The sequence below is a fragment of the Culex pipiens genome, chromosome 3 (genome assembly GCF_016801865.2).
Source record: "Culex pipiens pallens isolate TS chromosome 3, TS_CPP_V2, whole genome shotgun sequence".
Lineage (NCBI taxonomy): Eukaryota > Metazoa > Arthropoda > Insecta > Diptera > Culicidae > Culex > Culex pipiens.
The window spans coordinates 137,990,738-138,017,637 of NC_068939.1; the positions used below are offsets into that span (position 1 = coordinate 137,990,738).

General features: G+C 38.2%; 1 protein-coding gene across 3 annotated transcripts in view; it reads right to left on the reverse strand.

The window, feature by feature from the left end:
* LOC120428859 (putative epidermal cell surface receptor) overlaps nt 1–26,900 on the reverse strand; it is a 60,244-nt gene that overhangs the window by 8,184 nt on the left and 25,160 nt on the right. Inside the window, exons 3-5 of one of the 3 annotated variants that reach the window (XM_039593983.2) lie at nt 21,161–21,368; nt 13,326–14,234; nt 6,407–7,144 (exon numbers count right to left, since the gene is read on the reverse strand). In XM_039593983.2, the coding sequence (XP_039449917.1) occupies nt 6,407–7,144; nt 13,326–14,234; nt 21,161–21,368 (1,855 nt within the window). Of the gene's footprint in view, nt 1–6,325; nt 7,145–13,325; nt 14,235–21,160; nt 21,369–26,900 lie in introns of all 3 variants that reach the window. The other 2 variants (XM_039593982.2, XM_039593984.2) reach the window with 2 other exon arrangements.

Consider the following 26,900-nt stretch of genomic DNA (forward strand, 5'->3'; position numbering starts at 1 on the left):
TTAAAATCCAAAACGTTTGCAATCTGGGTTGGGGCAGAACAGATGACAATCAATGGATGAAATAATTCATCGAAATTTGTATTCTCTCTCACACGCTCTTATAACATGATATCTATTGTTGTTCACATATTACATTTGATTTTATATCTCAATACAAACCGACTTTTTTAGTTGAAAATTATAATTAACATGCCAGGAACGCAGCGTAGCGGATATCAAACGAAAACGACGACGACGACAAAAGTCCAAGCCGAGAAACAGAGCACGCGCTTGTAGGTAAACAGGCAGGCAGGCGAGCAAGCTCGTGAGAGAGTTTGAACCTGAGAAAGAGCACGTGCGTGTACGAATTGGAAATAAACATCGTTGTTAGGTAGCCCCTTACAGCTGGCCGCGCAAAAATGGTCAGCTTTGGGCGCTAATAACTTCGCGGGAAAAAATCCTAAAAATATGGTGTCCTCGGCAAAGTTGTTCTAAATTTAATGAAGGTTCTACATTTGAGAAATGGTAAGAATCGGATAACTATGGCGCCCTCCACAGGTAAAAAAGAAAAACAGTTGCTTTTCTCCATACATTTTGATGATTTTTCCCATACAAACTTTAAGCGATTGGAGGGAGGGGTTCCCGTGGTCAGAATTAGCTCAAATTTGGAATTTAACCTAGTGATGGGTCAATCTTTGATTTCAGGGGGTAGCCCCAAAAAAGTCCGGATTTGGACCACCCTAATGTATATCGACAAAAAAGTCAGTGATTGGTGTGAGCACACACTTAATTTTATTTGAAATCTGTTTTCAGGACACTAAAATACACATTTTCAACTGTTAACAAAACAAAGGAGAATGGGCAAATTTGGTCCAAGGATGTACACGAACGGAACCAACTTTTTTCGAAAGATCTCGCCGAGACATGAAAAAAAGTCTTCTGGACCAACTCTCTAAACCCCGGGGTTCAAAAGTTACAAGCTGTTGAGCTTTGAGCATTTTGGGTTAAAATGTACAAAAAATCGAATTTTTGCTGTTTCTAAAATCATTTATAAAATCTCTGTTTCATTATGGATTTCGATTTTCTTGACTTCATTAGACGCGTATCAGCAAAAACTATGAGTTTTGATATGTCTTAGCATGATTGAAACATGATTTCTCTTGTTTTTATCCGTTTGAACCGTTTGTGCAAGAGGCATTCCCTAGAAACAAGTCGAAACTTCAAGGTTTTGAAACCGGATCCGACCCAGACTGCTTCAGTGAGTATGGAAGGCTTCAGTGCAATGTTGTAACAACTTATTGGGATGGTCTGAGTCATCCGAGAACTCCTTGGAGTTAAGACCGGTGAGTCTACCGCCGTAACAAGCAAGATGTCAGCGGTTTTTGACCACGGATAATACCCGCATGGCTTCAGTGAGTATGGTAGACTACTATGCTGATGTGTTGGAGTGTCCTGGGTTCTCCTAGGACTCCCTGGAGTTAAGATCTGTGGGTCTACTACCGTAACAAGCAAAATGTCGACCGGTTTTGACAACGGAACATACCCGCATAGCTTCAGTGAGTGTGGTAGACTGCTTTGCTAAATTTCCTGGGTCATCCAAGGACTCCCTGGAGTTATGATCTGTAGGTCTACGGCTGTTACAAGGACTCCCTGGAATGGTCCAGAACATCCCAACATAACAGCAATACAGTCTGCCATACTCACTGAATCTTTGCGGTTATGATGCGCGGTTAAAAATCATCGATCTTTTTCTTGTTACAGTGACCCACATATCTAAACTCCAGGGAGTCCTAGGATGATCAAAGACATCCCAACACATTAACAAAGCAGTCTACCATACTGTCTGAAGCTATGCGTGTATGTTCCGGGGTCAAAAATCGTCGACCTCTTGCTTGTTACGGCTGTAGCTCCACAGATCATAACTCCAGAGAGTCCTTGGATGACCCAGGACATCCTAACACATTAGCAAAGCAGTCTACCACACTCACTGAAGCTATGCGGGTATGTTCCGTTGTCAAAACCGGTCGACATTTGGATTTTTACGGTAGTAGACCCACAGATCTTAACTCCAGGGAGTCCTAGGAGAACCCAGGACACTCCAACACATCAGAATAGTAGTCTACCATACTCACTGAAGCCATGCGGGTATGATCCGTTATCAAAAACCGCCGACATCTTTCTTGTTACGGCGGTAGACTCACCGGTCTTAACTCCAAGGAGTTCTCGGATGACTCAGACCATCCCAATAAGTTGTTACAACATTGCACTAAAGCCTTCCATACTCACTGAAGCAGTCTGGGTCAGATCCGGTTTCAAAACCTTGAAGTTTCGACTTGTTTCTATGGGATGCCTCTTGCACAAACGGTTCAAACGGATAAAAACAAGAGAAATCATGTTTCAATCATGCTAAGACATATCAGAACTCATAGTTTTTGCTGATACGCGTCGAATGAAGTCAGGAAAATCGAAATCCATAATGAAACAGAGATTGTATGAATGATTTTAGAAATAGCAAAAATACGATTTTTTGTACATTTTAACCCAAAATGCTCAAACTTCAACAACTTGTAACTTTTGAACCCCGGGGTTTAGAGAGTTGGCCCAGAAGACTTTTTTACATGTCTCGGCGAGATCTTTCGAAAAAAGTTTGTCCCGTTCGTGTACATCCTTGGACCAGCTCCCATACAAATTTGCCCATTCTCCTTTGAAGACATTTGGTTGTATCATTGCCGAACTATAGCTATTTGAATTTAGCAGTTTCAAAAAACGGGTGCCACGATATCTTAACACTGCCTAGACCAAATCGGCTCAAAATTTTGGTGAATAAAACGGTCCTGTGTGCATGACGAAGGCCGATTTTCAAAAACTTGAGTTTAAAAAAAGATAAAAATATTTCTTATGTTTTCATATGAATAATCGTCAGTTTTTGATTTTTGTCTTTTTAAAAAAGCATAATTTCAAAATCGGGCTGCGCCATGCACACGGGAAATGTCTTGAAAGCCTCCACCCCGAATTTAAGTCAATTTGCATCGCGAGATATCGTGGCACCCGTGAATCAACTCGATGTTTCGAGAAAAACGCCCAAAAAGTTTGACAGTTAGCTTTGCCAATGGCAAAATTTTGAGCTTAAGGGGTTACATACATGTAGAAAATCACAAAATTTCATATTTCAGAAAATTTATTAAATCAGCTTAAAAGATGATTTTCAATCACTCCTGAAAGTTTCATGAAGATATTTTATGATTTAGGTAAGTTACATACGATTTAAGCTGAAAATTTTGCCATGCGCAAAGCGAACTGTCAAATTTCGCGAGCGTTTTTCTCTGAACACAGAGTTGATTTACGGGTGCCACGATATCTCGAGATGAGATGGACCAAATTGGCTGAAATTTGGGATGAAGACTCGCAAGACATATCTCATGTGCATGACAAAGCCCGATTTTGAAATTTTGCATGTCAAAAAATACAAAAATCTAAAACTTTCGATTTTTTATATGGAAAACATAAAATATTTGTATCTTTTTTCAAAATAAAATTTTTGAAAATCGGCTTTCGTCATGCACACATGACCGGATTAACGAGTCTTCACCAAAATTTTGAGCCGATTTGGTTAGTGCAGTGTTGAGATATCGTGGCACTTGTGTTTTGAAAATGCTAACTTCATATAGCTGTATCTCGGCAATGATACAACCAAATGTCTTCAAATTTGTTTTGTTAATAGTTGAAAATGTATATTTTAATGTCCTGAAAACAGATTTAAAAAAATGTTTAAGTTTTTGCTCAAACCAATCTCTGACATTTTTGCGAGCGAGTTGTGGCGTTATAACCACGGCAAATAGTGTCCAGGGCATTCGTGGAAATACAATGTCCCATCCCAGAGGGTCCCGGAGTACCAAACCTTCTTAGCATGGTGCTCCCAACGAATACAACCAAAATCTCGGAGCGTATGGTGGTGTGTCCCCACGCTTCTTCCTCCCCTGTCGATTCAGAATTGTGTTGTTGTTCGAACACTCCGTGCTCAAACTCAACCCTATTACGAGTCATCTCTGCGATACGGCTTTACGCAGTAGGCCTGGCCGCTTTAACGCTTGTGTTGTTTCAATGCATTCCGATGCAATGGCGCACTACAAATGTTAATAAATGACAAGAAGAGTGCTAGGCGTCATCTAACCTAAGGCACTCTCCAGGATCCCTTCGAAAGATTGGCTGCGCTAAGGTCTGATTAGATTAATCTAATCTAATCTAATCTAATCAGACCCTAGCGCAGCCAATCTTTCGAAGGGATCCTGGAGAGTGCCTTAGGTTAGATGACGCCTAGCACTCTTCTTGTCATTTATTAACATTTGTAGTGCGCCATTGCATCGGAATGCATTGAAACATCACAAGCGTTAAAGCGGCCAGGCCTACTGCGTAAAGCCGTATCGCAGAGATGACTCGTAATAGGGTTGAGTTTGAGCACAGAGTGTTCGAACAACAACACAATTCTGAATCGACAGGGGAGGAAGAAGCGTGGGGACACACCACCATACGCTCCGAGATTTTGGTTGTATTCGTTGGGAGCACCATGCTAAGAAGGTTTGGTACTCCGGGACCCTCTGGGATGGGACATTGTATTTCCACGAATGCCCTGGACACTATTTGCCGTGGTTATAGCGCCACAACTCGCTCTCTGTAACAGTATTCCTAATTCCAGTCCACGCTCACCAAGTCGTCATGGCCTAGTGGTAAGCATTTTTGCTTACCAATTCAAAGGACGGGGGTTCGAACCCCGCCTCGAACGACTTTGATTTTTCGTTCATATTTATCATTTCTAATTTCTGTGTTCTAATCTTTCTCGTTGGGAGCAGATGGGCATCGAACCCAGAACCATTCGCTTATAAAGCGAACACCGTAACCAGTCAGCCACGGCCGCTCCTGCGCTAAGGTCTGATTAGATTAGATTAGAAACCAATCTCTGACATTTTTGCCGATTTACATGTATGTAACCCCTTAAATCGTCTCTTACTTAGTTACATCATGAAACTTTCAGGAGTGATTGAAAATCGTTTTAAGTGGATTTAATAAATTTTCTGTAATATTAAATTTTGTGATTTCTTACATGTATGTAACCCCTTAAAGACATTTTCAGCAAAAAAGCTTTGAATATGGAATGTATGCATAAAGTTTTATCAAAATAAAAAAAAAAATACAAACAAAAGTCGTTTTTAGAAATTGTACAGAACCACTCAATAATAAAAATATAAAAATAAAAATAATTTGAAAACATTGCACAGTGTTCGGAATGGAAAAAATATGTGGAATAAATTGATAACTCCTTTATTTGACGTCCTAGCCAACTGGTGTCTTGGGAAGAGGTGTTGTTCTTGATAAGGGCTAACTTTTAAAGTTATTGACATACAGGGTGACGACCTTTCAGGGTGTCAACCAAAAAATAATTTTGTTGGATGACGTTGTAGGGCTTTTGTATTTGCGGCAAAGTTGTAGAGGAAAAAAAATCATGAAAGTTTGTCGAAGGCACCTTAATTGTAGCTCTTAATCTACTCGAGATATACGCCATTTTTGCAAAATGGTCCAAACAACACATTTTTTGGTGATAACTCAAAATGTTAGCATTTTAGCGGCCTACTATGTTCTGAAGAGTTGTTCGTGACATAAAATTACACATCTTTGCCGAAGACAGCAAAATGTTTTGAGCCTTTATTGAGAAATTATAACCATTTTTGAGTTATTTTGAGCCTATTTTCAAGTTGCAATGTTTCCAAAATGGCGCATTTTGGCACATAACCGAGCAATGCACCTGAATGTACACACTTTCATCTACATCTACAAAAAAATTCCTGAAAATATCTCCGCGTCTATCGGTGTCTATTTTAAGCTATCTCATTCTGATTTTGACGGTTTTTCATTAATTTATTTATACATGTTATTCGAAATAATATTGAAAACGAGGTGAAAAACGCTGAATTGAACTTATGAGGAAAGCTTTAATGTTTGAATGTCTCGTGGATTACTGGCAAACGATAAGCTGCAAGTGAATAACGACCATCAAGCTGTTGAATCAAGTGCCGATTAAAAATACACTAAAGAGAACATAACAAACAAAACCGTCGGCGTACCTTCCGAGCGCTGGTGCCATAGAAAACACACACAAAAAAGCAACACTATGTGACAGTAGGAAATATCTGAAAACATGCTGAAAACATTCACACGTGGCGTGACGCAGCTTGCAAGAATGGATAAAAGAGGACAGATCACACGTGAAACAGGCAACATTCAAATGCTGGATGCTTATGTGCTAGATATATGAAAAATGTAAAATGTGAAGGATAAGTGTGTGTTTGTGCACCTGCAGACTGTGATGGTGGTGGCGGTGGGGGTGGTCTTTGATGGTGCGGCAATAGTCCAAGGTCTAGGGGCGGCTGCTCACCGTACTGGTTGTAGTTGAGTCCGTTGCCAACCGCGGCGACGCCCGTCGGTTGCGATGACTGTGGGTACTGGCCACCGGGGTGATGCAGGACGTGCGGCGGAGGTGGACCTTGCGGGTTCGGATCTTGGGCGTGAATCTGCTGCAGCAGCTGTTCGATGCGAATGTTTGGGGGGATGTTTTGGGGGTTGCCACCGCCGAGCGCGTTCAGCAGCTGCTTGTCCAGCGGGTGAACTGGGAGTTGGCCACCGGGGGGAAGCGGAACCGAGCCGGGAGGGCCGCTCACGTGCACGTACGGATTGTAGTCGTTCGGATAGCTCGGTTTGAGATCGGGACCGTAGTAGCCGGGTGGGCCGGGCCGTTGCACGCCGAGCGTGGCCGGTTTCGGGGCGTCCCCGTAGCCGGTTCCGAAGCTTGTGGGTGGCGGTGGCGGAGGTGGTCCGTGCTGGTCGACGATGCCGCCGCCGACGCCGCTGCCACCAGGGTAGATATTATTGTAGTGATCTTTTTTAGAATCGTCCTTGGGATACTTTTTGTGCGGCTTTTCCTGGGGCACCTTGGGCGGCGGTTTGCCATCGACCGTCGGGTAGAACGGCAAGTGCTGTGGCGGGCCTTCTTCCGGCGATTCTCGATCCGGTTTCGGTGGCGCCTTTTCTCCTTTCTCACTTTTCGGCGACTTGGTCGGGAGAAACTGCGTGATCGTGTCCGGGGGCATGAGCAGTGGCTTGAGCACGTCGTTGCCTGAGTTCGTGGTTTTGGGGCGGGGGACATGAAATGAGAATTTGTCGAATTTGGGTGCATTGTGGCGCGAGTGTGGTGCCGGATGTGAGAGAAAGATGCGTCGCACATAACATCATGAAACGATACAGTAGGTTGGTTAGAGGGAGGGGGAAGGGATAGATTTGCAAGCAGGGAAGCAACAGCAAGTCATTTTTTTTTGAAATAAACATAGAAGAAGCATTATTTTTGGTCAAAAAATTCTATTTGTATCATTAAGTAGTCCTTCAAATATAAAAAATCTTAAAAAATGGAACAGATTTTGTGTATTTTGGCAATTTTACATTTCCTTAAGTTTCAGTTTATGAAAAAATACGTTAACCTTTCTAAAGTGACCGAATATAAAAGGAAATCCTTAACATTCCAACGCCCAAGGCTCCAAAAAAGTTGGAACGGTAACTTCAACTCGCTGGTTCTCGGGCATAACTCACCCAATCAAGACGATTCTTTTTTCCAGTGATTTGTTAGGATGTCTAGATGATCCTAGAACTTTGCCGAACTCAATTTGATCAAATCTGTAATTTTTGCAATCAAAAACATCGTTCCAACTTTTTTTTTCGCGTGTAAAAAAAAATTCGCCAAAAATTCCGCGGAGGCAGTTTTTTTGAAAAAGTTGGAACGATGTTTTTGGTCGCAAAAATTACAGATTTGATCAAATTGAATTCTGCAAAGTTCTAGGATCATCTAGACATCCTAACAAATCACTAGAAAAAAGAATCGTCTTGATTGGGTGAGTTATGCCCGAGAACCAGCGAGTTGAAGTTACCGTTCCAACTTTTTTGGGAGGCTTGGGCGTCCGTGCAAGTTGGGCATGCGTTGGGCGTTCCAGTGTTAATTAGTTTATACTAACAGGCTATCGTAACCAATAAAACAACAAATTACAAATAACAAATAATTTTAAATACGAATAATTATTTTAAATTTAATTTACATTATTTTTGGGCTAAACATGTTTTTATAGATTATTTTAGAATGTGTGTTATAATTTTAAGCATAAACAATGTATTTTCCATAAAAATCGATCAATTTACCCTTCAATTTACCGATTATTACAACGTTTTCAATTAGATTCCGCGTAAAAATTATAAATAAATTGATAAAAAACCGTCAAATTAAAATTGAGATGAGTAATTCTCGCTGAAAGTGGACCACTATTTACACAAGGTGCTCAAAAATCAAATGCAATGTACTTTTCCAATAGCCCCCACCAAGTTATGAACGAAACCATGTTTGGTTGGTTGAATTTGACCTCACCTCGGCGCCACGAAGCTAAAACATTTTTTTTAATTGGTAATTTTTTGACTTAGGCGCGCCTACAAAATTGCTAATAACTTTGCAAAACTTCAACGAACCCTTGATGTTTAGGGGTGTTTTGGAAAGGAAATGAGCAGAGCTTTCGAATGCACTTGTCAAAAAAATACCGTTCCATACATTTTTTAGCCACAAAACACCAATGTATTTTTAAAAGTCATTTTTGAAGGCCGGCGCCCCGCTTTATCGAAAAACTGACAAATCCATTCGAAAGCTGCGACGATTTCACATAAAGGACCAATAAATCTAAGGTGTATGTTCCTCCTATCTTTTTTAATCTAATTTTGATTCTGCGAACACAGCGCTCCGTTCGCATTTCGGGCACCCAAAATGTTGCAATTTGCTTGCCCCATTTTAAGGTTTTGTCAAAAAATATAGGTGCTCACTTTTTAAATGATCGTTTATTGTCCAAGGATCAAACTGCACTTTCGATTATTGACCAATATTTATGTTTTTGGGTTCTTCCAGACAATTAAATGTCGAAAAATTGTTTTTTTTTACTTTTTTTTTGTAAAATGCTCACTTACAATTGGGTGGACTTTTTTCAGTAGAACTAATGAATGTAGCATGTAGGAAATTTCACTACGAACATTTTTCTCTAAAAGAAAACGCAATTTCGATACTCCAGTGCCAAGATATTTTAGATTTAGTGAGAAAAAAAGTGCCAATTTTTCAAATTTCTCGGAATCAACAAGAACGGCCTATTATTTACATGCGGCATATGTTTTGGAGGCCAGAGTATGGTTGCTTATAGTTATTTTGGTCGCTGAATTCAGATCTGGAATCAAATTTCAGATTAACAGTTAAATTTGTAGCCACGCCTAAATGTTATTTGCGGTAATATGCTGTAATTTTAATCGCTAGTGAATTTGGTCATATTTCATCTTTCGCTCACCTTTAATTGATATTTTACTCACGGATTTTTTTATGGAGATTGTTTTTTTCAACTTCTGATTGTTTTAAGAGGCCTCGTGGCGCGGTGGTTAGCGGCTTCGGCTGCCGATCCCTAAGTGGCTATGGGGAATACACGCAAATAATATTTGAGCGTGGCTAAAATATCACGGTTGACTGTTAATCTGAAATTTGATTCCAGATCCGAAATCAGCAACCAAAATAACTATAAGCAACCATACTCTGGCCTCCATAACATATGCCGCATGAAATAATAGGCCGTTCTTGTTGATTCCGAGAAATTTGAAAAATTGGCACTTTTTTTTCTCACTAAATCTAAAATATCTTGGCACTGGAGTATCGAAATTGCGTTTTCTTTTAGAGAAAAATGTTCGTAGTGAAATTTCCTACATGCTACATTCATTAGTTCTACTGAAAAAAGTCCACCCAATTGTAAGTGAGCATTTTACAAAAAAAAAAGTAAAAAAAAACAATTTTTCGACATTAAATTGTCTGGAAGAACCCAAAAACATAAATATTGGTCAATAATCGAAAGTGCAGTTTGATCCTTGGACAATAAACGATCATTTAAAAAGTGAGCACCTATATTTTTTGACAAAACCTTAAAATGGGGCAAGCAAATTGCAACATTTTGGGTGCCCGAAATGCGAACGGAGCGCTGTGTTCGCAGAATCAAAATTAGATTAAAAAAGATAGGAGGAACATACACCTTACATTTATTGGTCCTTTATGTGAAATCGTCTCAGCTTTCGAATGGATTTGTCAGTTTTTCGATAAAGCGGGGCGCCGGCCTTCAAAAATGACTTTTAAAAATACATTGGTGTTTTGTGGCTAAAAAATGTATGGAACGGTATTTTTTTGACAAGTGCATTCGAAAGCTCTGCTCATTTCCTTTCCAAAACACCCCTAAACATCAAGGGTTCGTTGAAGTTTTGCAAAGTTATTAGCAATTTTGTAGGCGCGCCTAAGTCAAAAAATTACCAATTAAAAAAAATGTTTTAGCTTCGTGGCGCCGAGGTGAGGTCAAATTCAACCAACCAAACATGGTTTCGTTCATAACTTGGTGGGGGCTATTGGAAAAGTACATTGCATTTGATTTTTGAGCACCTTGTGTAAATAGTGGTCCACTTTCAGCGAGAATTACTCAGATATCTAAAAATAGACACCGATAGACACGGAGATATTTTCAGGAAATGTAGAGTGTGAACTTTAAGATGCTTTTTTCAGTTTTGCGCCAAAATGCGCCATTTTGAAAACAAAGCAACTTGAAAATAGGCTCAAATCACTAAAAAATGGTTATAACTCCTCAATAAAGGCTCAAAACATTTTTCTGTCTTCGACAAAGATGTGTAATTTTACGTCATAAACAACTTTTCAGAACATAGTAGGCCACTAAAATGCTAACATTTTGAGTTATCACAAAAAAGTGCTTTTTTGGAAAAATTTCTGAAAAAATGGCGTATATCTCGAGTAGACTAAGAGCTACAAATTTGGCGCTTTGCACAAACTTTCATGAAATTTGCTCCTAAACAACTTTGCCCAAGACACCAAAGCCCTACAACGCCATCCAACAAAGTTAGTTTTTGGTTGACATCCTGGTATGTCAATAACTTCAAAAGATAACCCTTATCAAGTACAACAACTCTTCCGAAGACAAAATTTGGCTAGGACGTCAAAGAAAGGAGTTATCAATTTATTCCACTTAATTTTGCCATTCCGAACAATGTGCATTGTCCCATCTCTACACACAGAAAAAGAAATTCCCGTGATCATGAATTGTTGTTCATGAATTTGTAAATCACGAAGAAGCTTATTCATGAGCACTAGCGTGCACAGGGTGGGGCAACATGGGGCAACTGCCCCACCATCCTCAGAAATTTGTTCTAAATTTGGTCAGGGGGTGTCCACAAATGACGTATTTTTCAAAACGTCCATCTTATTGCCCCACCTTCCTCAAAGAGCTGGGCACGCTAGTGTTCATGAGTATGTTGCATTTGCACTATAAACGTTAATATATTCCTCATATATATTCAAATTCATGAACACAATTCACGATTTTGGAATTTTTATTTTTGTATGTTTTCTAACAAAATTGTAGTTTTTATGAGGTATTTTATCTGCATAGAGAGATGAATAGAAACGGATGGGACGTTTATGTATTGGTAGAAACCCATAAAAAGGTTGTAAAAAAATATTTGCGTTGTTCTCAGCTGAATTATTTTTTTAGAAAAAAGGGCAATTATGCGTAGAACGGCAATGAAGCTAAAGAATAAAATTTTCGATAAAGACACATTGGAAAATAAAATAAAAAAGCTTGGAAAAATATGAAAAAAATAATATTGCAACAATTAAAACCAAACAAGAAAAAGGCAGGTTGAGAATGCAAAACATTATAGCAGAAAAACAAAAAATGCTTGAAAAGCCCACCCTTGAAACTAGAACCTGACATACCCAAAATCTCAAACAATTTACATTTGCGAGCTAAAATAGCAATAACTTGGAAATTGATTTAATGAAATTCAATGTCTAAGAAAAATGTCTCTGATTTTCAGCACTTGCTCACCAACGGAGACAAGCAGTTAAACATTTTCTGTTGTATATTTTTTGAAAATGTTTTCGAAAAGATCGGAAAATTTCTCGAATGTTTCATGTTTTAACATTGAAAATCGGACCATTAGTTGCTGAGATATCGGCATTAGAAAATGGTGGGTTGTTTGAGTGAAACTTAGAAAACTTAAATTGTCCTGTTTCTTTTTCTTTAAGCCACTGTATCTCAGCAACTAGAGGTTCAATCTTAAATGTTTCTTAGACAATTTTACAGCAAATTTTCTGAACTTATTTTTTTTTCAGAAATGGTCACTCATGGTCACTATTTTTAAAAATCAAAAAACTGCATATATTTCGCTAAAATTAAACTTTTGGTGAAGCTTTTTACCAAAAAATCTGTTAAGTACTTTTCGATTGCAAATTCAATGAAATTTAAAAATTTTCAAAAATCACTGTTTTTTCAAAAAATCATAACTCAGCGGCAGATTTTTGACCATACTTTTCTATGGCTCAAAAGTTGCGGATTTTTGTCCTCTAAAATAGAGAAAAAAGTTAATTAAAAAATCGGCTATTTTTTTTAGTGTACCTATTTTTTTCTCAATAGTCCTCAACAATACCAACAACTTTGCTGAAGTCACCAAATTGATCACTAAATTCACTCAAAAGTTAGAAATGTCTGAATATTTACGTACCATTTTTGTATGGACAGCTGCCAAAATTGTATGGAGACTTGTATGGGTGAACCAATGACACAAAATAGCTTCTTTGGTCATAGAGAAGGCCCCACAAAGTTTGAGCCAAATAAAACAATACAAAAAAAATAAAAATGGTCGAAATCGCCCGGTTTCGTAGAGAATTGCTCATATTGTTTTAGGTAAATTTATACATTTTATTTTGAAACAAAATCAGTTAAAACTTTCAGATGTAAGTATTTCTCTACGTTTTCGCAAATCAACTCTCCCTTCATTTTTTTATTTGGGTGAAACTTTGTTCATGCCAAAAGTTGATTTTGTAAGAGCAAATTCCAAATGTTGCCGTCGAATTCTGGGAATTATCTTGATTTGTAATTTGATTTAGTTATAAAATAAATAAATTTGAATAAAATTCAATTTAAACAATTTCCCGAATAAAGGCGGGTAACTTTACCCTGGAAAAACATTAATATTATAAATTGACAAAGTTTAATGTTTTTCGAAAACTCCAAATGTTCAAATTTTAGATTTTTGGTTGTTTCTGCAATTCTTTTATATTTCAGACCGCATAATGATACAAAATAACTCTAATGACCTGAGAGAACGTTTGAATGAATGTTGACCAAATCAAAAAGTAACAAAAAAGCATATAAAAAAGCGCTAAAACCGCTCAATAAACTTACCGGTAATCGCCGGCTCCCCACCACCTCCGGAGCACGTCCAGTGCTTGCAACAATCATCATCGGGCAGTGGCGCCAGTCGGGCCATTCGTGGACTGCACGGCAAACTCGGCGGCGGGTTCTTCGGCACCGGTGGACACGCCGGCCTACACTCCACATTCCCGGACTCGCAGTAACAGTGCTGATCACACCCGGTCAGATTGCTCGGAATCTCCGACCAGTTCTCAAACGACTGACCCTTGAACTCGCACGTCCCGTTGTCAACGCACCGCATCCGTTCCGGACAGCAGCGGGGGGCGATCGCCCGGAAGGTGGCCGGTTCCGGCTCCCACCGCAGACAGTGCGGATCGAGCACGTCCAGGCCAAAGTGCGACGGACACTCGATCTTGGCGCAGTGAACACCGGCGTCCGTGCACAGACAGAGCGCGTTACAGTCGTCGTGGAACTGCTGGTTCTTGGTGTACATCTTCCCGCGGAACTCGCACTGGTCAATCTCCCCACTGAAATCGTTCTTCTCCGTGCTGCTGCCACTCGGAGCGCCGTCAACGAGCAACTTGGACGGTGAAGAGGACGCCGAGGCCGGAGCCATCATCATCACCATGCCGTTCTGCTCGTGGTCGTCCAGGATGACGTCGCAAAACTCCCGATGGCAGCAGGCATCGTTCGGATCCGGCAGCGTGACGCAGTGTTCCGAGCGGGTTTCGTTGATCGGCGGGCAGCGGGCGGCACAGTCCAGCTCACCCTCGGCGTTGCACGTGCAGATCTTCTCGCAGCCCATCTCCACTTTGGCCCCGACCGGGTACGATTGGTTCCGGTGGATGCAGCTGGTTACGACGATGGCTGTTGTTGAGGTGGTGGTGGTTGGGCCGGCAGTGGAATGGTGGTCCGCTGAGGTGTCGTCGGATGAGGGGTCTATGAAAGGAGGGGAGGAGGAATATTTGTTATCTGATTTTTATTGAATTAAACGAATAGTGTTTTTTTTTATTTTCCATTTTTATATAATTGAGTTTTAGGGGGTAAAACTTTAAAAAAATTATAAAATCATCAATTTTTCAAAAAAAAAAAACCTTTTCGTCAAATCCTAATACAGTGTAATTCATGAAGAATATTTTAAACCCGGTAACGGTAATGTTAATGCATCAACATTTCTATTTCTTCTGTTCTACAACTTTGTATAAAATTGGTACACTTTAAGAAGTAAATTTCCAAAATTACAAAAAAAAAAACACGTAATTTATAAAAAAAAATGTTTTTAGTGACAAAAATACCTATCTGGATTGTTACAGATTCGAAAGTACATTTAATTTCCCATAAAAAGACAAGTCTCTCGATTTCAACAGTTGAGTAACAAAAAATGGCAGCGGTTTAAAAAATAATTTTTTTTTAACTTTTTTGATTTAAAATATATTTTTTTCCTGAATTTTGAGTACGCCATCAAATCGGGCATCCAATTTTACACAAAAGTCCTTTTGACACCAAATTTCTATCTCTTCACGGTTTTGAGCTAAAAATCACTGAAAACGTGTCTTAGTGAAAATACAGAAAAATGAAAGGGGTCGTACCACCCCACCGTCACGAGATATCGAAAAATGGATTCGGATTCGTGATCAAGGACCAAAATTACCCCTTAGAACGAAGTTTCACGAAAATCGAAGAGGGGTCGAGACAACTTTTTCCGATTTCCCTTTCCTTTTATTTTTATTTTGAACTTGTTATTAACAGCTCGTAGACCCAACTTCATGTATACATATCGACTCGGAATCGAAAACTAAACAAATGTCTGTGTGTGTATGTGACCAAAATTGTGACACAGTTTTCTCATCACTGGCTGAACCGATTTTGCTCAAATTTTGGAATTCGAATCTGTTTAGGGTGATTTTTATGAAGTTTCGATAAGTTGTTCAAAAGTTATGCATAAAAATGTGTTTTCGCATATATCCTGATCTTACTTAAATGTATGTAAACTATGTCCGGATCCAGAGCGAGTTGTGGCGCTATAACCACGGCAAAATAGTGTCCAGGGCATTCGTGGAAATACAATGTCCCATCCCAGAGGGTCCCGGAGTACCAAACCTTCTTAGCATGGTGCTCCCAACGAATACAACCAAATCTCGGAGCGTATGGTGGTGTGTCCCACTCTTCTTCCTCTCCTGTCGATTCAGAATTGTGTTGTTGTTCGAACACTCTGTGCTCAAACTCAACCCAATTACGAGTCATCTCTGCGATACGGCTTTACGCAGTAGGCCTGGCCGCTTTAACGCTTGTGATGTTTCAATGCATTCTAATGCAATGGCGCACTGCAAATGTTAATAAATGACAAGAAGAGTGCTAGGCGTCATCTAACCTAAGGCACTCTCCAGGATCCCTTCGAAAGATTGGCTGCGCTAGGGTCTGATTAGATTAGAATAGATTAGATTAGTAAACTATGTCCAGATCCATCGTCCGATCCTTCGTTGATTAGGTAATCGAAAGACCTTTCTAACGAGTTCAAAACATAGAAGATCTGGCAACCCTGTCTCGAGTTCCGGATCTAAAAAAAAAGATAGAAATCTTGTGTCCAAACGCATCATATCAGCCATTGTTGGCAAAGAGTGAGCAATAGAGCGTCCAATTTCCCGGGGTTACAAATTTCCCGGGAAACGAGAAATTTTCATCCAATTTCCAGGGAATTCCCGGGAAATTTTAAATTTATTGGAAATTGTTCTGATTTTGGTTCTGATTAATATTTTGCTACAAAATTGTATAGGACAACGACTTTAATGGTTAAAATAAGTCTTAAGATCATTTGACAGCTTGACTGCATGTGAAAAATTATACAACTACAAGAAAATGTATATTTTTTTCTAATTTCATAAGTTCAAATCGTACGATAAATCAAAAAAATATCCAAGATATTTTTTGATGAGAAGTATTTTTGATTCACAGTTTTTTGACAGTAAGAAAAATGAATCCATACTCCACAATCATAAAATTTATTTTAAACTTGTCTCTGTGATCAGTTTGAGAGAGTGCGCTTTGAAACATAAAGTTAAATATAAAAAAAACCTGCAGAAATTATTTTTTTTCATGACAAATTACTTTACTAAAACAAACCATACTGGTTTCAGCTCTTGAACAAAATGCCAAAGCTTTTTAGTTTTTCCTTAAATTCTAATTTCTCATGTTTGTTTTACTTCAAACAAATCAATGTTTTCAAAGTTTCAATTTTTAAAAATATTTGTGTATTTTTTGGGCACCTCTCAAACAATACAAAGTCGTTTTTCAATGATTTTTTTTTATGGTTTTATTATGTCACATGATTTTCAGGTGTATAATTGACTTTGGTTGAAAGCTTTTCCGCAGCACATAAACATGATTTAAATTCTGCGATAAATTAACATAATTTTACAGTCAGTCTTCCATCTTATTTTCTTTTTAACCCTTTAACACCCATTCTTGCATCAGTGCTCTATAATTCTTTCACCAAATGGTAATTTCTTTAATTCTAGGTATTAAACGAATTGAAGCAATTCTTCATGCATAAACCTTTCTGAAATATTTAACGATACCAATTCGATTTTCGTCTCATTTGATCATGGCTAACAAAAAGGAAAAAAAAAATCTCAATTTTATTTTGGCGGTAAGGGGTTAATATACTTTTTAATTAAATAACACCAAAATCGAATAGTTTATTTCCATTAGGCAAGATCTATTTCCAGTTGCTTCAGAAATAAATCTTGATATCAACACTTCTGATCATCTAATTAATTCTTTATGGACTAAAAAGGGCATTTTCAAAAAAATTGTATACTTCCGCTTGAATTTCGGGAATTCCCGGGAAATTTACAAATTTCCCGGGAAACGGGAAATATTTTTTTTCGGGAAATCCCGGGAATTCTCGGGAAAATTTTTCCCTGGACGGGAAATTGGACGCTCTCGTGAGGAAGGCTCCAACCACATAGGTACATTAAGTTAGTTTTTTTTAGATATTCGGAACATTCATTTCTAAGTAAATTGCGTTACATTTTTGAATGCATGTTTTTCTTTTAATTCTTCCAATAGTTTTTGTCACGCTATTCAATTGAAAACTAATATAATTTACATATAAAAGCATTATGGATGAAATTATTGTTGAATGTTGTTATTTTTAAGCCTTAACATAAGAAAATTGTTAAATTCATAGAATTTCACGTGAATTTTCAAATTTCACGAATTTGACGCTGCTCGCGAAATCGTGAAAATTCACTAACCCTAAGGATGATTGCCTAGAATAACAGTGACTCAGACTTGAAGGGAGCATCTCTATACAATTTTAGCAGTTGTGCATACAAAAAAGGTACGTAAATAATCGAAAAAGGGATTTTTTTTTAAATTTGATCGATTTGGCGTCTAGGCTTCATCCATAAAGTACGTCACGCAAAAATCAGCCAAAATTTACCCCCCCTCCCCCCCTTTGTCACGTTTTTCCTATTCTTATAACATGCAATGTCACACTTGCTCAGACCCCCCCTCCCCCCCTAGAGAGCAAATGTCTGTTTAGAAATTATAGGTGCAAGGCTTTTTTGACGATTTTTTAAATTCCGCATTTTTTAATTTTTAATAAATTTTGGTATGGTCTTGGAGACAAAAAAACGACCTTTTGGGCCCAAAAGAAGTACAGTTCTTCTTTATAATCTTGCCAAATATTTGAAATGATTAACATTAAAATTCTAGGCAAGAATTTATGATTTAGTTTTTTTTTAAGGATCGAAATCGGAAATTTCCCAAATTAAAGAATGGTTGCCCAATTGAATTATTTTGTACAGAGGCGTCGCGTCCACCTGTTCAACCTGTTCATAGGACAGGTGATCTTTTTGATATCTTTCTGAAGAAGGAATTAAAATATGTTCATCAAAATAATTGAACGAACACGCCAACTCTTCTTGGAATCATGAAACAGCCAAGCGCATTCGTATCATAGCGCGTCAATGAAAATCTAACGCGCACTGGAAATTCTCCCAAGCAGCCGCCAACCTGTTCGGATTTCTCCATGCACGAGTTCCCATACAACGCATCCAAAAATACACAGAAAGCCCCCCCTATTTGTACACGCTGGACGGTATGAATGTGGTAGTTCAGGGTGTGCATGAAAGCTTTTGGACAGTCGACATAAATGCGCGCGAGCCGAGACGCGAGCAGGGAGAGAGCAAAGTTCAAAGAGAGAGTGAAAACTCCATATTTTTTCCGAACAGGTTGGCGGCTGCTTGGGAGAATTTTCAGTGCGCGTTAGATTTTTATTGAGAGCTCTATGGTTGCGAATGCGCTTGGCTGTTCCATGATTCCATGATTTATATTGGAATATGAGATGCAGTAAATTAACAAAAAATTTCAGATTTTTATACTTAACTAAGGCAATTATTTTTTATTTGTGGCTACCAATTCAAAATTTGTTATATACTTAAAAAGCCTATTTTGAAAATCAATTCAAAAATAAACGTTAAACGTCCAATCGATTGCACGAGTTTTTGTTAAATGAACAAAATAATTTTCATCGATATTTTTTTTTTCCTTCTAGTTTTTTAGGGAAATTTTGAAGAGAAACGTAAAATACAATTTGTTATGGCCTAATTGTTTTGGTCAGGAAACTAGAGCACGTGATTTCAGGATTAGAATGGTCAACATCCGCAATGTTTGCTTAGTGTGATTTGAAATATTGAATAATTTTTGCTCTAATCTAATCCAATGGAACATAAGAGATGTAATTCTAAAGAAAACTCCAGGGAAAAACTTGTGTTTGGGTTACGCCTAAACTTTTGATTTGGTATTTTTTTTATTTACAAAACAAGCAAATTATAGAAAACTAAAATGTAAAAAGCATTTCAATTTTACACTTCTTAAAGAATGATCATTGCTGTAATTTGAAAAAGTTACTATTTCAATAAAAATCGTGTGATCAACAATTCTAACAACAATATTGCTAACATCATCTAATTTCTCTTTATTATGAATAAAAAATATTTTAAAAATATAATTGAGCTAAAAAACATAAAAAATACTGAAAAGATTGAATGAACAGGTAAACATTTTGGCCACGCGTCGCCTCTGATTTTGTATTTTTTGCATGGTCGAAAATCTTATCTTAACTATATATTTTTTCAGAAGTGGGCAAAGATGGACACTTTTTTAAATATTCCGAATATTACCACAAGTCAAGTTTAAAATAGCTATAACTAAAAAATTGTCCATTTTATGAAAATTGAAATTAAATCCTTTTGAGATTAAAAACTGAAGTTACACTCTTTTGTAGGAAAGACTAAGTTTGAGTCAAATAAAAAAAAAGATAAAAAAATGCTCAAATTCGGCCAACTTTGAAGAGAACTGCTCAAATGTGAAACAGTTACGATGGGAAAATATCTGTTTTCAAATCGTAACCATAGGTCAATCAAAATTTATTATTGAAAATCATTACAGTGAGGAAAAAGGAGAAAAAATTGTGAGAAAAAATAAAATTAGCCCAAAAACATATATGTAATGGACGGATCCTTCTGTGAAATTAAAGATTTCATTAAATTTAAATTTGATTGGTAATTTTTGCCATTGGCCATTGAAAGAAAAAAAAATCTTATAAAATTTTAATGAAAAGAAATAGAAGTCAAATCAACTGAAAACAATCTAAAATTCATTTTTCTGCATTGATAATCATATTTAGCGTGTTTGGGCTGGATTAAAATATTTTGATTTTTTTTGATGAAATTCCGCTGTACAGCACTGCTTTTTTATTCGCAAAAAATAAAATTTTCCTCAATCTTTAGATATTTTGGAAACTAATGATTGCAAAACAACTGGACAGGTGTATAATGCATTATCAAACACCTTTTTCATTCAAATGTTGAAACCACGGCTCGTAAATTCAATTTTTAAACTTTTTTTATTTTGTTAATCGTGAAGCATAAATTGGTATTTTTTTGTATTTAACATTTTTGAACATGTTTACCGCGATAAATTAATCGGGCTCAGGCCCTCATATTTAAAAGAGGTTCATTTGACTTTCTAAATCTATATTTTGTCAAATGTGTCGATAAAAAAATGAAAAGCTGAGGGTTTGTTGACAACTGATCGTCTTCTCACGTGCCACCCAACACGATCAGCAGAGATCAATCGTTTCGTTTGTTATCTAACCTGCCAAATAGAAAAAAGGCAAAACACAAAGAAGAAAAAAAAGCAACAACAAAGGGCGAACAATAAAGCTGTTGGACGCAACGCAGTCGCGGTGCTGCAATTGAGAAATTAGAATTGCAAATTAATTACTCCTCCCTCCGAACCATTCCTGATTCGATGTGAAATTTCGCAAAAAAAATGCACCAGATGAAAATAAAAACGAAATTGGGACTGTTTTATTGAATTATCTAAAGAAAATTGCATTATCTTTTTAAAATTAATCTCTACTGAATTATAAAAAATATTTAAGATACAAAAAAGCAGCAACTTACTGCTAGGTGGTTTAATTCAATGTTTCTATCTTCTTTGCGAAGGTAAGTTGAAAAATGCAGGTAGACCTGAGCACGAAGTGAAAAAGAAAAATGGCAAGATGGCATGGGTGGCGGAGAGGGTTTTCCTTTTCCTTTGTTAATTGTTCGATATTTAAGTTATGCGATCGGAATGTTGAACGAAATTGTTGCTAAATCTGATCAAAACATGTAACCCAAAGGCGTGTGTGACGATGCCGGAGTGGATTGCACAATTGCTGAATCTGAATTTTAACAGAAGCATTTATGTTTCTTGAAAAAAACTGATTAAAATTAAATTATATCAAGATAACCAGATAACCAGATAAAAAAAAAAACTAATTTATAAACCAAAAGAGTCCCCCGAAAACTCACCCGATCGTCCGTCGACGAGCCGTTCCGAGGGGCAGACCAGCTTGGCGCAGCACTCGTCCGTCTTCGAGGGGCTCTCGTAGCAGCCCGCGTCCGGCAGGGTTTTGCCCCGCTTGATCAGTGGCCGCGGACAGCGCGGTTCGCAGCGCCACTTGCCGTCCTCCTCGCACACGCACCGCTCGTCGCAGCCCCGGTCCACGGTTTGGTTCGTCTGGAAGGAGGAAAAAAAATGAATTTATTTTTTTAGTTTTTACGCATATTTCTATGGTCTCACCATTTCCCAGTGAGTCATAGCCCGCTGCTAATCCCATAAAATTAATTACGATAGAGGATAAATGTTTTTTAGTCCAAAAATAGTGATGGTAAGATCCACCGGAGACCTCGGAAATGGGTCCAATTTGGCCGATTTTTTCATGAAAATCTAATTTTTCAACTTATTTTATCAAAAATGGAACAAAATCACTTCTCCAGGTTTCGGTGGATCAGACTATCGGCAGTTGGCTTGTCAGGATAAGACACAAAAAATATTATTTTTGGTGTTTAAAAATCTTTAGCCTTTGTTGGTCCATATTGTACTAGAATTTCCGTAACTAATTCCTTGGGAATAACATCGGGTTTTGCCCTGCAGTGCGTTACAATAGTTTATTTTTTATTCATGTTAGCTAATATAGTGATCTGAAGATCCTTCCATATCCAGCGTTATCATAAATCATTAGATGGAGAAATCTAAAAAGGCCTTTTCAAATATTTTTGGATGTTTATGTTCCCCCAAATTGACCCGAAAATTCGAGAGGAGAAAACTTTTTTTTAAAAACTTCAAAATTTAAATGAAATTGTGGCTTTAATAATTTGATAACAATTTAAAACGCATTTTTGGGCACTATTAATAATATTTTGATATTTTTTTTTTGTAAATTTTTTGTCGTGGAAAAATAATGTCCTCAATGCATTTTTTATTTTATTTTGGAAAGTAATGATTGCAAATCAACTGAATTGGTGTGTAATGCATTTTAATTGCATTTTAACACTTTTTTTCATTTTAATGTTGAAATGTTCCATTGCAATTTGAAATTTTTATCTTATTTTTTTTTTTAATTTCAGGACTTGCCAAGAGCTCAAAGCTGTCTGATTGTTCTCCATTCTTTTGAATGCATGGATAACAATGAAGCTCGTCAATATTTTGTTCTTCAAATGAATAAAAAATGGTAATCGGGCTAAACGTCCTAGGCACAAATTTAATATAACTTTGGGCTTATTAATGGAGTTTTTCTTGAGCATAAGTTTCAGCAATAAAACAGCTAGTTTAAATCTATTTTGAAGAAAGGTACAGTAGAGTTTTGATTTTTTTTTTGTAAGGCCGTTGCAAATATTTTTCAAAGTTTATGTCGCCCCCCTTCAAAATTGGTCTGAAAAATCAGGGGGCAAAAAAAATATTTTTCCAAAAAACTTCAAAATTTACATGAAAATATCTAAAATGCATTTTTCTGCATTGATAATCATATTTAGCATGTTTGGGTTTGTTTAAAAATGTTTTGAATTTTTATTTAATTGCAATGTACAGCACCGCAAAAATTTTATTTTTCGCAAAAAATAAAATTTTCGTCAATACTTAGATATTTTGGAAACTAATGATGGCAAAACAACTGGACAGGTGTATAATGCATTTTAAAACACTTTTTTCATTAAAATGTTGAAACCATGGCTCGTAATTTAAATTTTTAAACTTTTTCATTTTTTTGCTCCCCCCCTCCCCCTCGACTTTGGTCAGAGTCGAGAGACATAAACTTCAAAAAATATTTGCAACGCCCTAATTAATTTTTTGTGAAAAGAGTTATTCAGATTCTTTTTATGTTTATTTATTAGGAAAATAGCAAATAAATGCATTGTTATATTGATTTTCAGTTCGGCCGTTGCAAATATTTCTTTAAGAAGGAAAAAATATGAATATTTTTTGAAGTGAGGAAAAAAGAAAAAAAAATAGAATCATTACAAAAATAAGCCATTTCAATAAAAAAAGTGTTTTCAATGATATTTTTATTATTTAAGCACTGATAAAAAAATTTAGCCAGTGCGCACAACAAATCAAACTATTTTTAATCGAGTCCAAACATGAGCATGAGCATGAGCATGAGCATGGTTGACTGCCAATGAGCTGCTACTCCGTTATTGACAGATCAGCTGAAGTTAAACAATGAATCAAAAATGATCAGTGGGAGCCAACCATCCGTTCACTGTTTAACCTCTGAAGATCCCTACTTTATTAGTCAATACCGGCGCCCTCCCAAGAAGCCTGCAGTTCAACGAAAGGGAGGAATGTTAGTCCGATGGTTGAAGTTGCAGACTCATCAAGCACACAGTTTTTCGCTATATACTTGTTGATACCGCTTGAGACCGTTGAATCCACAGCATCTCCTTCAAGCATCACGTGATTATTATTTTTTTGGGTTAGTAGGATAAGGTATTGGCTTTTCGATGCCTCCCGAGCTACGATGCTATGGGGAGGACTTTCATAACAGACCCGTCGACGAGCCTTCCGAGCAACGATGCTATGGGAAGGTCTTTTTGGTTAACACACAAAGTCACTTACACACAATTATTTCACTCCACTATTAATTAATCCAAAATGTCAGTGCGTCTTTCGATCATTATATAGAAATGGCTTTTTCACCATTAAAAATAAAACCTAATTCAAAACATTATACACAAATTACCCGACGCCGTGCCTTCCGATCAACGATGATATAGGAAGGGCTTTGAAAATCACAAAACAATTAATTAAGATCTCGAAAAAAAAAAAATTACAAAAAACACCAATTACTCAACGAAAATTACGCGCAAGACACAAATAATTCAGTAAGTCATGCTATTATTCGAACACCACAATCACTCACCCCTAACGAACAGCGACACGAAAGCACACAAAAAATTAACCTGCATAATCACGATTTCGCGTCCCCACTTCCAGCGCACCAATGATGGTATTATTCGATTACCACAATCACTCACTCCATACCACGACATAAAAGAGACGGAAAATAACACGAAAAAAACAGGACTGCGCGTCCACACAGGCACCGCACTACTGATGCCATTATTTAATTATAATAGCCAATCACCCCATGCACTCGAACAGCGACACAAAAGAGACGGAAAATAACACGAAAAACAGGACTGCGCGTCCACAGAGGCACCGCACTACTGATGCCATTATTTAATTATAATAGCCAATCACCCCATGCACTCGAACAGCGACACAAAAGAGACGGAAAATAACACGAAAAACAGGACTGCGCATCCACACAGGCACCGCACTACTGATGCCATTATTTAATTATAATAGCCAATCACCCCATGCACTCGAACAGCGACATAAAAGAGACGGAAAATAACACGAAAAAACAGGACTGCGCGTCCACAGAGGCACCGCACTACTGATGCCATTATTTAATTATAATAGCCAATCACCCCATGCACTCGAACAGCGACACAAAAGAGACGGAAAATAACACGAAAAACAGGACTGCGCATCCACACAGGCACCGCACTACTGATGCCATTATTTAATTATAATAGCCAATCACCCCATGCACTCGAACAGCGACACAAAAGAGACGGAAAATAACACGAAAAACAGGACTGCGCATCCACACAGGCACCGCACTACTGATGCCATTATTTAATTATAATAGCCAATCACCCCATGCACTCGAACAGCGACACAAAAGAGACGGAAAATAACACGAAAAACAGGACTGCGCATCCACACAGGCACCGCACTACTGATGCCATTATTTAATTATAATAGCCAATCACCCCATGCACTCGAACAGCGACACAAAAGAGACGGAAAATAACACGAAAAACAGGACTGCGCATCCACACAGGCACCGCACTACTGATGCCATTATTTAATTATAATAGCCAATCACCCCATGCACTCGAACAGCGACACAAAAGAGACGGAAAATAACACGAAAAAACAGGACTGCGCGTCCACAGAGGCACCGCACTACTGATGCCATTATTTAATTATAATAGCCAATCACCCCATGCACTCGAACAGCGACACAAAAGAGACGGAAAATAACACGAAAAAACAGGACTGCGCGTCCACAGAGGCACCGCACTACTGATGCCATTATTTAATTATAATAGCCAATCACCCCATGCACTCGAACAGCGACACAAAAGAGACGGAAAATAACACGAAAAAACAGGACTGCGCATCCACACAGGCACCGCACTACTGATGCCATTATTTAATTATAATAGCCAATCACCCCATGCACTCGAACAGCGACACAAAAGAGACGGAAAATAACACGAAAAAACAGGACTGCGCGTCCACAGAGGCACCGCACTACTGATGCCATTATTTAATTATAATAGCCAATCACCCCATGCACTCGAACAGCGACATAAAAGAGACGGAAAATAACACGAAAAAACAGGACTGCGCGTCCACAGAGGCACCGCACTACTGATGCCATTATTTAATTATAATAGCCAATCACCCCATGCACTCGAACAGCGACACAAAAGAGACGGAAAATAACACGAAAAACAGGACTGCGCATCCACACAGGCACCGCACTACTGATGCCATTATTTAATTATAATAGCCAATCACCCCATGCACTCGAACAGCGACACAAAAGAGACGGAAAATAACACGAAAAACAGGACTGCGCATCCACACAGGCACCGCACTACTGATGCCATTATTTAATTATAATAGCCAATCACCCCATGCACTCGAACAGCGACACAAAAGAGACGGAAAATAACACGAAAAAACAGGACTGCGCGTCCACAGAGGCACCGCACTACTGATGCCATTATTTAATTATAATAGCCAATCACCCCATGCACTCGAACAGCGACACAAAAGAGACGGAAAATAACACGAAAAAACAGGACTGCGCGTCCACAGAGGCACCGCACTACTGATGCCATTATTTAATTATAATAGCCAATCACCCCATGCACTCGAACAGCGACACAAAAGAGACGGAAAATAACACGAAAAACAGGACTGCGCATCCACACAGGCACCGCACTACTGATGCCATTATTTAATTATAATAGCCAATCACCCCATGCACTCGAACAGCGACACAAAAGAGACGGAAAATAACACGAAAAAACAGGACTGCGCGTCCACAGAGGCACCGCACTACTGATGCCATTATTTAATTATAATAGCCAATCACCCCATGCACTCGAACAGCGACATAAAAGAGACGGAAAATAACACGAAAAAACAGGACTGCGCGTCCACAGAGGCACCGCACTACTGATGCCATTATTTAATTATAATAGCCAATCACCCCATGCACTCGAACAGCGACACAAAAGAGACGGAAAATAACACGAAAAACAGGACTGCGCATCCACACAGGCACCGCACTACTGATGCCATTATTTAATTATAATAGCCAATCACCCCATGCACTCGAACAGCGACACAAAAGAGACGGAAAATAACACGAAAAACAGGACTGCGCATCCACACAGGCACCGCACTACTGATGCCATTATTTAATTATAATAGCCAATCACCCCATGCACTCGAACAGCGACACAAAAGAGACGGAAAATAACACGAAAAACAGGACTGCGCATCCACACAGGCACCGCACTACTGATGCCATTATTTAATTATAATAGCCAATCACCCCATGCACTCGAACAGCGACACAAAAGAGACGGAAAATAACACGAAAAACAGGACTGCGCATCC